This window comes from Aedes albopictus, chromosome 2 (genome assembly GCF_035046485.1).
Source record: "Aedes albopictus strain Foshan chromosome 2, AalbF5, whole genome shotgun sequence".
NCBI lineage: Eukaryota > Metazoa > Arthropoda > Insecta > Diptera > Culicidae > Aedes > Aedes albopictus.
The window spans coordinates 243,670,323-243,682,522 of NC_085137.1; the positions used below are offsets into that span (position 1 = coordinate 243,670,323).

At 36.9% G+C, this 12,200-nt stretch overlaps 1 protein-coding gene across 1 annotated transcript in view; it reads right to left on the reverse strand.

Moving 5' to 3' along the window:
* Positions 1 to 759: 759 nt before the first annotated feature.
* The window catches only part of LOC109622886 (protein bunched, class 2/F/G isoform), a 168,602-nt gene continuing 157,161 nt past the window's right edge, over positions 760 to 12,200 (reverse strand). Inside the window, exon 5 of the mRNA XM_062851437.1 lies at positions 760 to 883. Within this exon, the coding sequence (XP_062707421.1) occupies positions 859 to 883 (25 nt within the window). The 3' untranslated portion in view covers positions 760 to 858. The remainder of the gene's footprint in view (positions 884 to 12,200) is intronic.

The window sequence follows — 12,200 nt, forward strand, 5'->3', positions numbered from 1 at the left end:
AGGAATAGAAAGCCCTTCAATTAATAACTGTGGAAGTGCTGAAAGAACACTAAGTTGAAGAGAGGCACGCCAAGTTCCAGTGGGAACTTAGAGCCATAAATAAGAAAAAGAAGAAGAAGAAGATTATTCTGAAACACTGATGAAGATCCAGGAGATTCCTTCGTCCAGAGGCAAGATAAAAATCTGAAAGTGTTTTTCTTTACTACCTATTAATTATGAGCCTTACTAAAAAAGTGAATTTACGAAGATTGCATTTCTATTTTTTTAATATTTCAAAACATCTTCATGTAATATGCTTAACATATATGCACTTACCCTAAAATTGTTGCGTGACGTTTGTGCCCGAGGCTCTACTCAGCAATGCTCTCGAAACATTTTAAATCCGCACATGAATGGATGGAAGTGTCACGCTCGTGTCGCTCATGTGAGTGGAATGCCGATAGGCAGGGCAGTAAAGCAGCAGCGGTCAGGATTCACACAAAAAGGTGACGAACTAGCGGTGCTTACTGAAGGTGTATAATTATTGATGCCAAATGTTCCAATCTGCGGCACGTGTTGTGATTTCGGTACATTTTATGGAAATCGTTAAATTAGAAACTGTATCGAGTAACCGAAATACATCTAAATATTGGTGATCTAATTTAAATACTTTTGAAGTAGTGCAGAGTTGCTAAACGTTTGGAATGAAAATCATAAGTAGGAAAAAAACCCCTCGATTTTATATTTGCAATGAGGATGTCCAATGCAAGATTTACTGCATCGAGAAAAGATGAAAATACGTACGATCCTACAACCATGATTGTAGCACAAAACAACAACATATCCGGTACAAAAGAATAGATGAAGATTATCCATACACTAAACTCCAGCCGTCAGTACATACCTGAAATGAAACAAAATAAGAGGAAAGAAAGAAAAGAAACATTTATTAGAATTATTTGTTGTCAGTTGTTTAAGTGAGAATAATTGGATTATATCAGTAAAAGTCAAGATCAAGAAGGCAAACTAAAAACAACATAGACACTCAAGGGAAACGAACGAACGGTTATATCGGAAGAAACATCTGAGAAAAATCTTTAAACAACTAAACGAGATTCAAATGCTATTCTAGCCTAAGAATAAAAAAAACACCGTATGTAACAGATGTAAATACAATGTAAGATTTTCACATGATTTACTGCAAATTGTCAAGGACGATTTGGTTTACCTCACCTATCATTTTAAGCTTGACTTGTGAGAAAAGATGCTCTTAATTTTTAGTTTTCTGCAATACGCAGTGTATGAGTTTCCATATATGTAGGAACAGCGAACTTCAATAACTATTTTCTTCTTGCATGAATGATGTTACATACTGCATTTATTGAATTATTAGGCTAGATTGGTTATATGTGGATGCAATTGGTTGATATTGCAATCAAATATCTAGTAGCAACGGAAATGAACCTGCCATGGGTTGAATTACCCCATAGAAAATACTCAATGATAATAATCTAGTAGGGCAGTGAAATAGTAGAAATTGTAAGTTAGATAATTGCTGAAGTAGTGAATTCAGCTAATTCAGTAGGAGTTTCAAACAAAAGTTTTGCAACTATAATTAATAGGTTTTCAAGAACAAATGAAATGACAGATTAAAATATTTCAAGAATTTTCGTAGAACATCTCGACTTCCTAAAAAATAATTTGGAGATTCCGGCAAATCAATTTTTGAAAATATCACAATTTTTCATAAAAAAAACGATCTAAAAAGGAACAACTTTTCGTAAAAAGTTTAAAATTCTGTTTTTTTTTTCAATATTTCTATTTTTCCATGGGCATCTTGGATGGTAGTTGCTTTTGAAATGTTGGGTTTGTATTGACCGCAGGACCTTTTTTTGATTTTTTTGAAAATAAATGTTTTTAAACATTTTTCATCAAAATCTCATTTTCCTATATGAATGTTTGATCTGATAGTATTATTTATGAGCAAAATTTCAGTAAAAATATAATTGGAACGCCTTGTCTAGGAGCTGAGACATTACATTTTTAGTGAATGAAAAATATTTCAAATGTTTGAGAAACTTTATATTCAGTCGTTCCATAGAAAATCGATAGAGTGTATCTTAGAATGTCGTGATAGCTGTTGGGTTTGTAGTTCATCGGAAATTATTAGACCCTTTTTATTTCGTTTTAGGGTGACCAATTTTAAGATAGAATGGTCCAAAAAATCGAAGTTTCGCAAAACTTTAAATTAAAAAAAAACCATAAAATTTTAAGTCTATCATCTGGAGTTATACTTTTTAATTTCTTTTTTCCTTGTTTGTTTGTTGAAAGATGTTGAACTGTAGTTTTCAAGAAAAAAAAAGATGAAAGAGCTAAATTTATTTCAAGATGCATACACACTCAGAAAAAATGACGGATTACGGTAAAATTTTACCGTAATCTCAACAGCTGAACGTACGGTAAAAAGTTCGATGATTTTTCAAACCACCGAACGTACTGCGAATCTCAGGAAAATGCATCTGTCAAAATTGCCGGGACGTTCGGCACGTTTTTCAAATTTACCGTAAAAATCGCAGAACGTTTGGTATGTTTGTTTACAAATGAATTCTCAATATCACTGAACGTACGGTAAATTTTACAAAGGAGACTGGGCAAAAATGTATGGAGTCTGGGCCCGGAATGTACACCAATGACCCATAGCTCTTTCGAAAGGTCTAATTGAGACAAGAAAAAGTTGCTATGGGGCCAAAAATATTCATCATGGGAGAAAAAAGTTATTTGACTTTGTATGGGACGGATTTTGGTTGTTTTTGTTGTAATTATTTGCATTATTTCTTACAAGCAACCAGTCTCAAAGAAACCAAATGTCTCATCTGTCAGTGTTATACTCAATAATAAGTCATTCTATAACAAAAAGCAGATAATAATGATTTCAGGAACAGGCCAGTGCATAAAAAAGGTTGGGAGTTCTTCAAGTTTTTTTTTTTTTTGAAATAGTGGAGGGGCACGTAGTGACTAATCTATGTATTAATATTATTATAGTGGAATGGGTATAACCAAAGGTATTATACCTAAAAACCCTCCCCTTGAGCAAGTGATTGTAAAATGTACAGATTCTTATGTTGAAACACAGTGAAACATATCAAAATATAAGGGGAGTATGAAAAAAATCACTTTGATTAGAGTCATGCTTTATTCGACCAACCGGGTTGTCGCAAGGGTTGTGATCAACGAGATATTTGTGGGGAGCATTTGACCGTGCATCGAATTGTAGGTTACATTAGCAGCCCATCACTATGTAGCATCTGACGACTTCCATTTGGCAAATGATGTAGCCCTACTAGACCAATGGTGCTTTGTCAAGCAGAGTAAGCTCAATGACCTAGCCGAACGTTTCTTTGCGACAGGTCTAACTATCAATGCCAGCAATACCAAATCATTAGATGTCAACACGGACTAACCCTACAACTTAACAGTAGCTGGAAGAGTAGAAAAGAAGGTGAAAAACTTTTAATATCTTGGATAAATATCTTGGAATTAAGGAATAAATGATCGAAGTGGTGAAGAAGGTGCTCCATCGTTAACGCAGCCTGTGGGGTACCTTTGCAATGCATCCGACACAGTTGCTTGTCCCTCACGCGTCAATGCATGGCGTGGTGGACGTTTTTCCACTGCCACTCGTGGGATTGCAAACCGAGAACAACAATAATCAAAAATCAGTTAGTAGCGGTTGTGGCGAGCCCCAGACAACCAGTTGGCACGTGTAATGAAGTTTATGGCCGTGTTATACGCACTTTTATGCTGTTAAGTTACATCGCATACGATGCAGCAAAAGTGCCTTATGCGTGCAAAAGTGGAGCCAATATACGTGCATTGGCGGGTTAACAATAATGCCATAAGACTTGAAGCTACATCTTACGTGAAGTACGGTGTGCCTTATTGCGACGTAACATAACACCTTATGTGACCTTATATTATTTAAAAAAAAACAATTATTGTCATCTCAGTGTCAAACTAATGACCTTTGAATTATCGAGCCCCACTTTACGTGCGTGTTCGCCAGACTATCTGGAGATAAAACCGACTAAGCGTGATTTCCCACACTGTTTCCACTCCCCCTCTCTGGCCAGCGTCATCTATTGTTGATTATCAGAACCACAAAACAAAGCTAATGAGTTTATAATCATAACGATGACTATTTACTGTTTTGTAGTTATTTAGCACTGCGTGGAAAGTCCAACAGCACCTCTTTCAATATTTCAATGTTTTCACATATAATGCGATTTATGTCAACGTAAACGTTTCTAGCTTATGCGAGTTGTTATGCGCCCTTTAACGAGCTTATTTTTTCATTCATGCGATTTAATTCGTACACCAATGCGAGTTAAACTGGCATACTATGACAAGTACCAAGGGAAGTCGTATATGTGATCATCGCAGTATGCTATTAAGCGAATTTATTTGATACGTTGCGAGTTCGTTCCCACACTTTTGAGAAAAATATATAAAAGTTGATTTGTATTCTTATGCGACTTTTCCAGATACATCGCAATAAGTACAAAAATGACATCATATGCGATGAAAATTATTCCTGCGCCATACATATATGCGATAGACACTTAAAATAGTACTTTTTACGGTGTACTGCATGCATTCTTATGACAGTATGAGGTAGCTGTGCGCGAAGGGCCAGTATAGGGAACCCCATTTTCTTACTGACTAGCATGGCGGGAGAGGTCATGGATGATACATGGTTGATGAAGGCCATGAAAATAGGGATGAGTAGAGTGCTGAAAAATTGAGGTGGTTGCGCAGCCGACAGGAGAGGTGCTACCAGGCGGCGTTCATAAGGCCGGTTTTTAACTCGGAGAGTGAAGAGCAGTAATACTTGCAAGCTTGGAAGAGTGGGCTTAAATCGGCCGGCTCGTCCAAGATCGAAGGGAGCGGGGGCTTGCGACTATGTGTAGGTCCTCAGCGACCACAGATTAGAGCGGGTAAGGGAGAGAACGCTTTCTGGACCTTGTGGACAGGCAGAAGAAGAAAAGAAAGAAGAATGAGGAACATGAGCTTAGGAACGCTAAGGCAAGAAGAAGTATAAGAGCAAATGCCAAGGGCAAAAAGGAAGACACCCTCGTCATCCAGACAAACGAGTCTAAGCACTAAGAGATTTTGAATGCGATGATGAGCAATGCCAAGTTCACGGACTCACGCCGCAATCGTAAACAAATATATCCTCGTGCTAAAGCACGACAAAATCTACAAGGGCGCGGCCTTCAAGTACTCATTGACATGGATGAATCTTTATAGTCAATAATCGACTCCTATCCGGCTAAAGGCATTTCAGTACCGACACTAGCCAGTGCGAAACCTAGCATGGTCAGAGCCTTTAGCAGAGTCTGACCAAGCTGGTTTGTGAAATGGCATCCATTTTACACGATCCAGGCATTGGAATCACCTGTCACGCGGTCTTTGCCCTATTAGCTCAGCGGTCATACAGTCATAAGCGGTCATCTGAGTGAACTGTTCCAACACCTACTCCTGGACGGGGTATTCACCCGTTGTTCATGTCGCCGATCCAGTTGCCGTTATCGGTTGGTATTCGGTATGGGTGGTCCGTTATGACGGTCATATCCATCTCCCACTCAGCGACTGTCTGATTCAGCAGTTTGCTGGTTTGCGTCACAATAGTTCAGGTTTGTACTGTGACTTATCAACAAAGTTCTTTTGAAGACTAGGACCGGTGTACATGTTGTTTGCGTATTTCCCGCAACAAATCAATCACTTGGGATGGTTTGAACTACCTTGCGCCTTATGACATTCGTCCCCACATCGCCTACAAAGCTTGCTATTGTGCCTCTCGATATCAGTGATATCATATCACAATTAATCGCCCGTTTATTCAAATACAAACAGCTGTCCCTCAGAATCCCTTTTCCCTTCAGTCTTATCCAATCCTAGCTAGAATCCAAAGCTTCTATTTTTAAATTCCATTATTTTTTTCTAGTTTCCTTGAAATCACCACTTCCTCCTCAAAACCACCAGCATGTTTCTAGAGCCCTCGGTTGCTTTCCAGAATACCCAGTTTTATTAAGTCTCTTGAGGTTTTTCTCGTCTTCTCTAGGATTCATCTGCTTCTTCCCAGAATCTTCAACTTCCTGCTCTAATATGAGCTTTTTGTTCAAATCGTCAGCTTTTTCCACTAACTCTTTGCTTTTTACTTGCATCTTGCTCCATAAATCGCCAGCTTTTTTTTGGAATCTCGTTTTATTTTTGGAATAGCCCTAGGTATTTCTCTAGGTATCCGAATCTTCTTAGACCCATTATATGTATATTGAATTCACATACTATTCCCAAGGTTACAATGTTTTTGCTGAGATCAAACATTCTAAGTAACCGAGCTTCTTATTAAAAGCACAATATCTCTGGTATCCTCATGGTACAGCAATGAATATTATCCATAGAACCTTGTGCATCACATACACAATTAAAACACCTTAATTAAATGCCAAGTTTCACTTGACTCAAAATGTTTTTTTTTTTATACTTTTCTTATATTTTGATATCTTTCACTGTGTTTCAACATAAGAATCCGTACATTGCACAAGCACTTGCTCAAGGGAAGGGTTTTTAGGTATAATACCTTTGGTTATACCCATTCCACTATAATAATATTAATAGATAGATTAGTCACTACGTGCCCCTCCACTTTTTCCCAAAAAACTTGCAGAAAACTCAACATTTTCTATGCACTGGCCTGTTCCTGAAATCATTATTATCTGCTTTTTGTTATAGAATGACTTATTATTGAGTATAACACTGACAGATGAGACACTTGGTTTCTTTGAGACTGGTTGCTTGTAAGAAATAATGCAAATAATTACAATAAAAACAACCAAAATTCGTCCCATACAAAGTCAAATAACTTTTTTCTCCCATGATGAATATTTTTGGCCCCATAGCAACTTTTTCTTGTCTCAATTAGACCTTTCGAAAGAGCTATGGGTCATTGGTGTACATTCCGGGCCCAGATTCGCCCAGTCTCCTTTACGGCGATTTTATGCGAGCACAAAAAAAAACAATATTTTCATAAAAAACGTCGATGATGGGATTGAATACATGACCTTCTGATCAGGAACCACACTTGCTGCCACTGTACAAGAGAGTCTTGCTTGGAGATGATGCGCAAATTCTAATAGAACTGATGCCACGGTGTGTCTGGTGGACAACATTATTTAAAAAAAATCGGTATCTCTAAAATACCCACCAAACGAAAGCTAAGGGTCCCACCTTTCATTTGAGACTTAAATGAGAAAGTTCTATCGGCGGGTCTAGAACAATTTTTTTTTTGAAATAGTGTGATATTTTTTGTATTTTCTCGAAGTACTAAGTAATAACGAAAAACAGTTTGTCCATTGCCAACATGGCTTTCCGACGGAAGATTTTTTATATCATTTTAATTACACTTCCCACAGAAGCATAATAGTCCCATGTTAATAAAAAAAAAACAGTAAACAGTAGTCAGTTTCGTGTGCAGTAATGCTTAAAAAATTGTAATAGTTTCAAGCAGGTGGACATGATGAGTTCAAGTTTCAATTTACATGTATACCGCATCATGCTCTAATACTCGTAATTATTATTAAATCACCATGTTCATCCTTATAGAATGCATTTGACAAAACTTTCAATTATTTTAAGAATTTTATTATTTTCTCTATTGAGCAATGCACGATATAAGCACAGACAAACAGACGTAACACTCTTCAAAAGGGCTTGGCACATGCATTTGACGATGAATTCATATTTCGTTTGATTTCCGCGATTCTTTCACCAGAGGTGCTAATGTTCGATCGCTTTGATGTTTTCAAGTGTACACGTTGCTGAACGATTCAAACGAATCTTACAGGAGACATGTATAAAAGTGTGCGTGTTAGGCAAACGTCAAATCGCATCCCATCATGGCCAACAGTGTCTCGCGCGGTTCTACCAATAGGTGGATGCGTGTTCAAGAAAAAGACAGCAAAAAAAATAATGAATTTTCTCTAAGAGTTACGTCTTCTTGTCTGTGATATAAGGGAATGGTTATGTGTTCCAAATACCATGAATTGGTTAAAACTGCAAACTGAACATGTTATTGATACTTTTACTTTATAAACAAGTTCTGCACAAAACATTGCCAATTTATTCGACTTAGCTGTTTTAAGTGAAAAACATCCTTAAGGCCACGATGTTAGATGCTAAGATACTACAATTAATTACAAGACAACATACACTTTCCAGAATCCTAAGATGACCGCAACTCGATATTTTCTGGAATCGAATCTTTAAAACACGTGTATTTCTAATGGGGCAGGTGGGTCACGACACATAATTTGAGAAAAGCGGTTACATTTTCAATGCAAATATGAAATCTCCCTTTTGCGAGAGACGAACCAGCCAAGGGTTGATAGTCTCTTAAATAAGGACAAATCAATCAATCAACCCTTTTGCATCTTTAGAAGAACTGCAACGAGCACCATCTTTTTGAATCATCGGTAGTAGTGCTAGGTCTTCCGCGTTTGCTCTTAAATTAAGAAGAAACTGTAGTTCTTGCAGCACTACATATTTCGCAATTACAGCAAATATCTGCGTAGAAGACTCAAATTATATTTATACTTAAAGAGAGTAATTCTAAAGGGTATGATCTCATCATTGAACCAATAAACTTTAAATAAGTAATTGCGATACATTATCGTAGGATAATACCAACTTCTATATCTGGTATATTTCAGAAAAAGTTGATGAATACTCTCAATAACCTGCAAATACAAATAAAAACAAATTGGGACTTTTCTATTTTATTCTGTCTTTTATTTGTATGCTCAGCCATATAAAACATATATCTAAGTCTGTGAATATCAACTACCTTCGATGATATGGATGGTTGCAGAAAAAGCTTTTTCCAACACAGCACGCACACCTTGGTACGGTTTTCATCGTGACTTTATGAGTACATGCCATAGTTGTTTCTCTAAAAGTTTGGAGCAAAGCTATGTTGAAATTGAATTTCTTTTATTTTTTGTGATTCAATACCTAATGCTATACCACACAGCAATCCTTCAAATTAGCGAAAAATGTTAATTGCTTTTACAAGTACCAGAAAGGGGCCCAAAATGAACGTATACCGGCCTATAATGGAACGTGGCCATTTTATCCGAGCTACTTTGTTGATCGTTATATTTTTATTGACAACCAAGTCATGGCCTACTACGACTGTAAAACTTTTCGAACATTTGACACTGTCCATAAAAACGAGGAGAATGGCAGTCGAAATAACTCCTTCTTCATGTCAATAAGTAGAAGATGGTTAACACATATACCTAAATATTGGTAAAATTCTATTACAACTCCCTTAAATATTTTTTTACACTTATCTAGACAACATTTTGTATGGAAAATTTTGAATATGTTTTTACCCGTTTACTCTATCAATATGAAACGTGTGAGTGACCTCATACGAGCCCATTAGGTTACACTCAAGGTAAAAAGGAAGAAAATGCAAGTCTTAGATACATTCCACGCGTTACGTTTTGTGCGAGAATCAAACTTTTGCTTTCAAAAATTGGTATGTTGTCACATACATACCAACAGGCATATCAAACAATCAGATTTGGATAGAAGATTGAGTTTATGCTTTCTAATTGGGAATTGGACCTATGTACTTCGAAAGAAAACAAGAAAAACAGAGTAACGGGAAACCATCGCAAAAAATGACGAATTTTGACCGAACGCCAAGAAATTTGCTACTTTCTAGAAGCAGTTTTCAAAGTTTCAGGTACTATTAGAAGAATATAGGTAATTATCTTCATTTTGGTGCAAAAAGAATCAAAATCGACAGCAGGAGCCCGGAAATATCGTTCAATGAAGTTCAAAAACCGCGGTGTAGAAGTGCGTGGAGTGTGTCCTTATAGTAATAAATTTTTGAAAAAAAAAAAAATTGTTCTAGGACCGCCGATAGAACTTTCTTGTTTTAGCCTCAAATGAAAGGGGGGACCTTCAGCTTTCGTTTGGTGGGTGTTTTAGCGATACCGATTTTTTTTTAAATAATTTTGTTCTACCAGACACACCGTGATGCTCGAAGCTGCCGGCGTGGCTGTCAAACGCATTTTACAGTAGTACGGTAAAATATTCACAGGTCTCCTGTAAACTTGTCTGATTTCACTGGTTCTTCGCTGATTTCTTAGATTTCACCGATTTTCTCCTGCAATTTCATCGATTTCGCCGTAATACTACAGTTTGCTTGTTTACAGACCAGTTTCGGTGATTTTTTTTACCGAATACTGTAATTTATTCTAAGTGTGTAATGTAAAATATGTAATGATATGGGTTTTTTGTTTGTGGCGCCTCGTAGCTGTATGTTCAGGGTCACCACGCTTCTAATCGCACCATGCTGTGGGGGTGAGGGTTCGATTTCCGCTCTGAGCGATGAAACTTTTCGTGAGAATAGTTTCATCTCTGTACCCACTGGTGTCTTCGTCTATTTGACACGTTTTCATGGTCCCGGGACCAAAGGATTACCCTATCTATAATATTTTTATCAGAAAATTCAGATAATTTGGCGAAACGTATCAGATAAATCAAAGACGTGTGTTTTTTTAGTATTTAAGAAATTATTTTTTGAAAATAAGGAGTCTAAACACTTTATTAAGTCTGATTATATTTTGAATGCTAATAAACTATGGATACAAAAACACCAGGTATTACTCAAAAATGCAAAGTTTTATGAGGAATTACAATATAAGACAATAGTAGAATATTGGGAGCGGACCTGCAGTGGTAGTTAAATCAACTGACTATCACGTCGAGGACCCGGGATCGAATCTCACTCCCGAGAAACCCACATAAGTGTGAATTCTTCTTTCGGAAGGGAAGTAAAATATGGGTCCCGAGAAGAACTAGCCTAGGGCTAAAAATTTTGATAATACAGATAGAAAAAAAAAGTAGAATAGCTATTATTAACATATTGCTGTCTATTTTTAAGAACCTGCATTTTTCAAAAACTAACAAACATACATCTCTGATTTTGTCATATGTTTTGCCAAATTTTCTGAATTTTCTGATAAAACTATAAGATCAGGGTACTATTTGATCCAAAGACTAAGAAAGCGTGATAGAAAAACTAATATATTTACATTTTGTTCCTCAACTGAATTTAGCCCTTCCAACGTATTTCTCCTGAAAAGTAGGGTTTTTCAGAAGGACTATGTTGTTATGCGGAATCGATGAAAAGTTAGTTTCAATAGCTGTGCAATGTGTTATCATGCCCACTGACACTAGTGCCCCACATAAATTAAATTTTATCTGAAATTAGCTCCATAATCTTCATGAAGCTTGATAAACCATGATCTTTCTATCTACGAATTGAAAAAAAGTCGTTTCCTTTTATTCCAACTTCACAGCGTATATAACGTATACAAGTTATGCAACCAAAGCGAACTGTACCGCTTGACGCTTCACAGTATTCGCCACACAATCTATCACCTAACGAACACTATAAATAATCCCTATCCATAGATCGCATCACCGATTCAATGGTGACTCCCAGATCTCCCATTCATTTCGTCTAACAAATACACCAGTCTGTGCGGGTTGTGGAGACGCAGAGTGCTCTCGGTCTCTAGAAGCAACAACCAGTACAGCCTAACATTCCTTTCCCAGCTGACTATAAGGACTTGGCCAGCGCCGTTATTGATCAAAACTGTATGAGCTGCTTATATTGCACTTTGAGAATAAGTGGAGTATCCCAGCCCCCCAGACAACCAGTAATCGTACAAGATGTTGCATAAGATGATAAAGTGGAGGCCATATGCGTGCATGCCTCCATTTAGGCGCATATAGCTTCCACTTTAACATCTTATCCAACATCTTATGCGATGACTGGGCCCTTATTCAGTTGGATCTCAGAGCAAATGGTACCAGCTCAGATCAAACACGGAGGAGCAACCATTGACATGTATAGTCAGAGTTGATCGCTTTTTGATCGATAATAAAAAACAGATAATCCATTGAAAAGCTGTTTTCACTTTTCGCTGTGTTACAAAATTGTATCAAATTTTGACAGAAACTAGTAATCTTGAAGCCAAAATCAATACACATTTTGTTATTGTTTTGATTTAATTGTAACAAAATCAGTTATTATCTTGATTAGACCGGTGTACTTTTTATTACTCCTTCTTCTTCTTCTT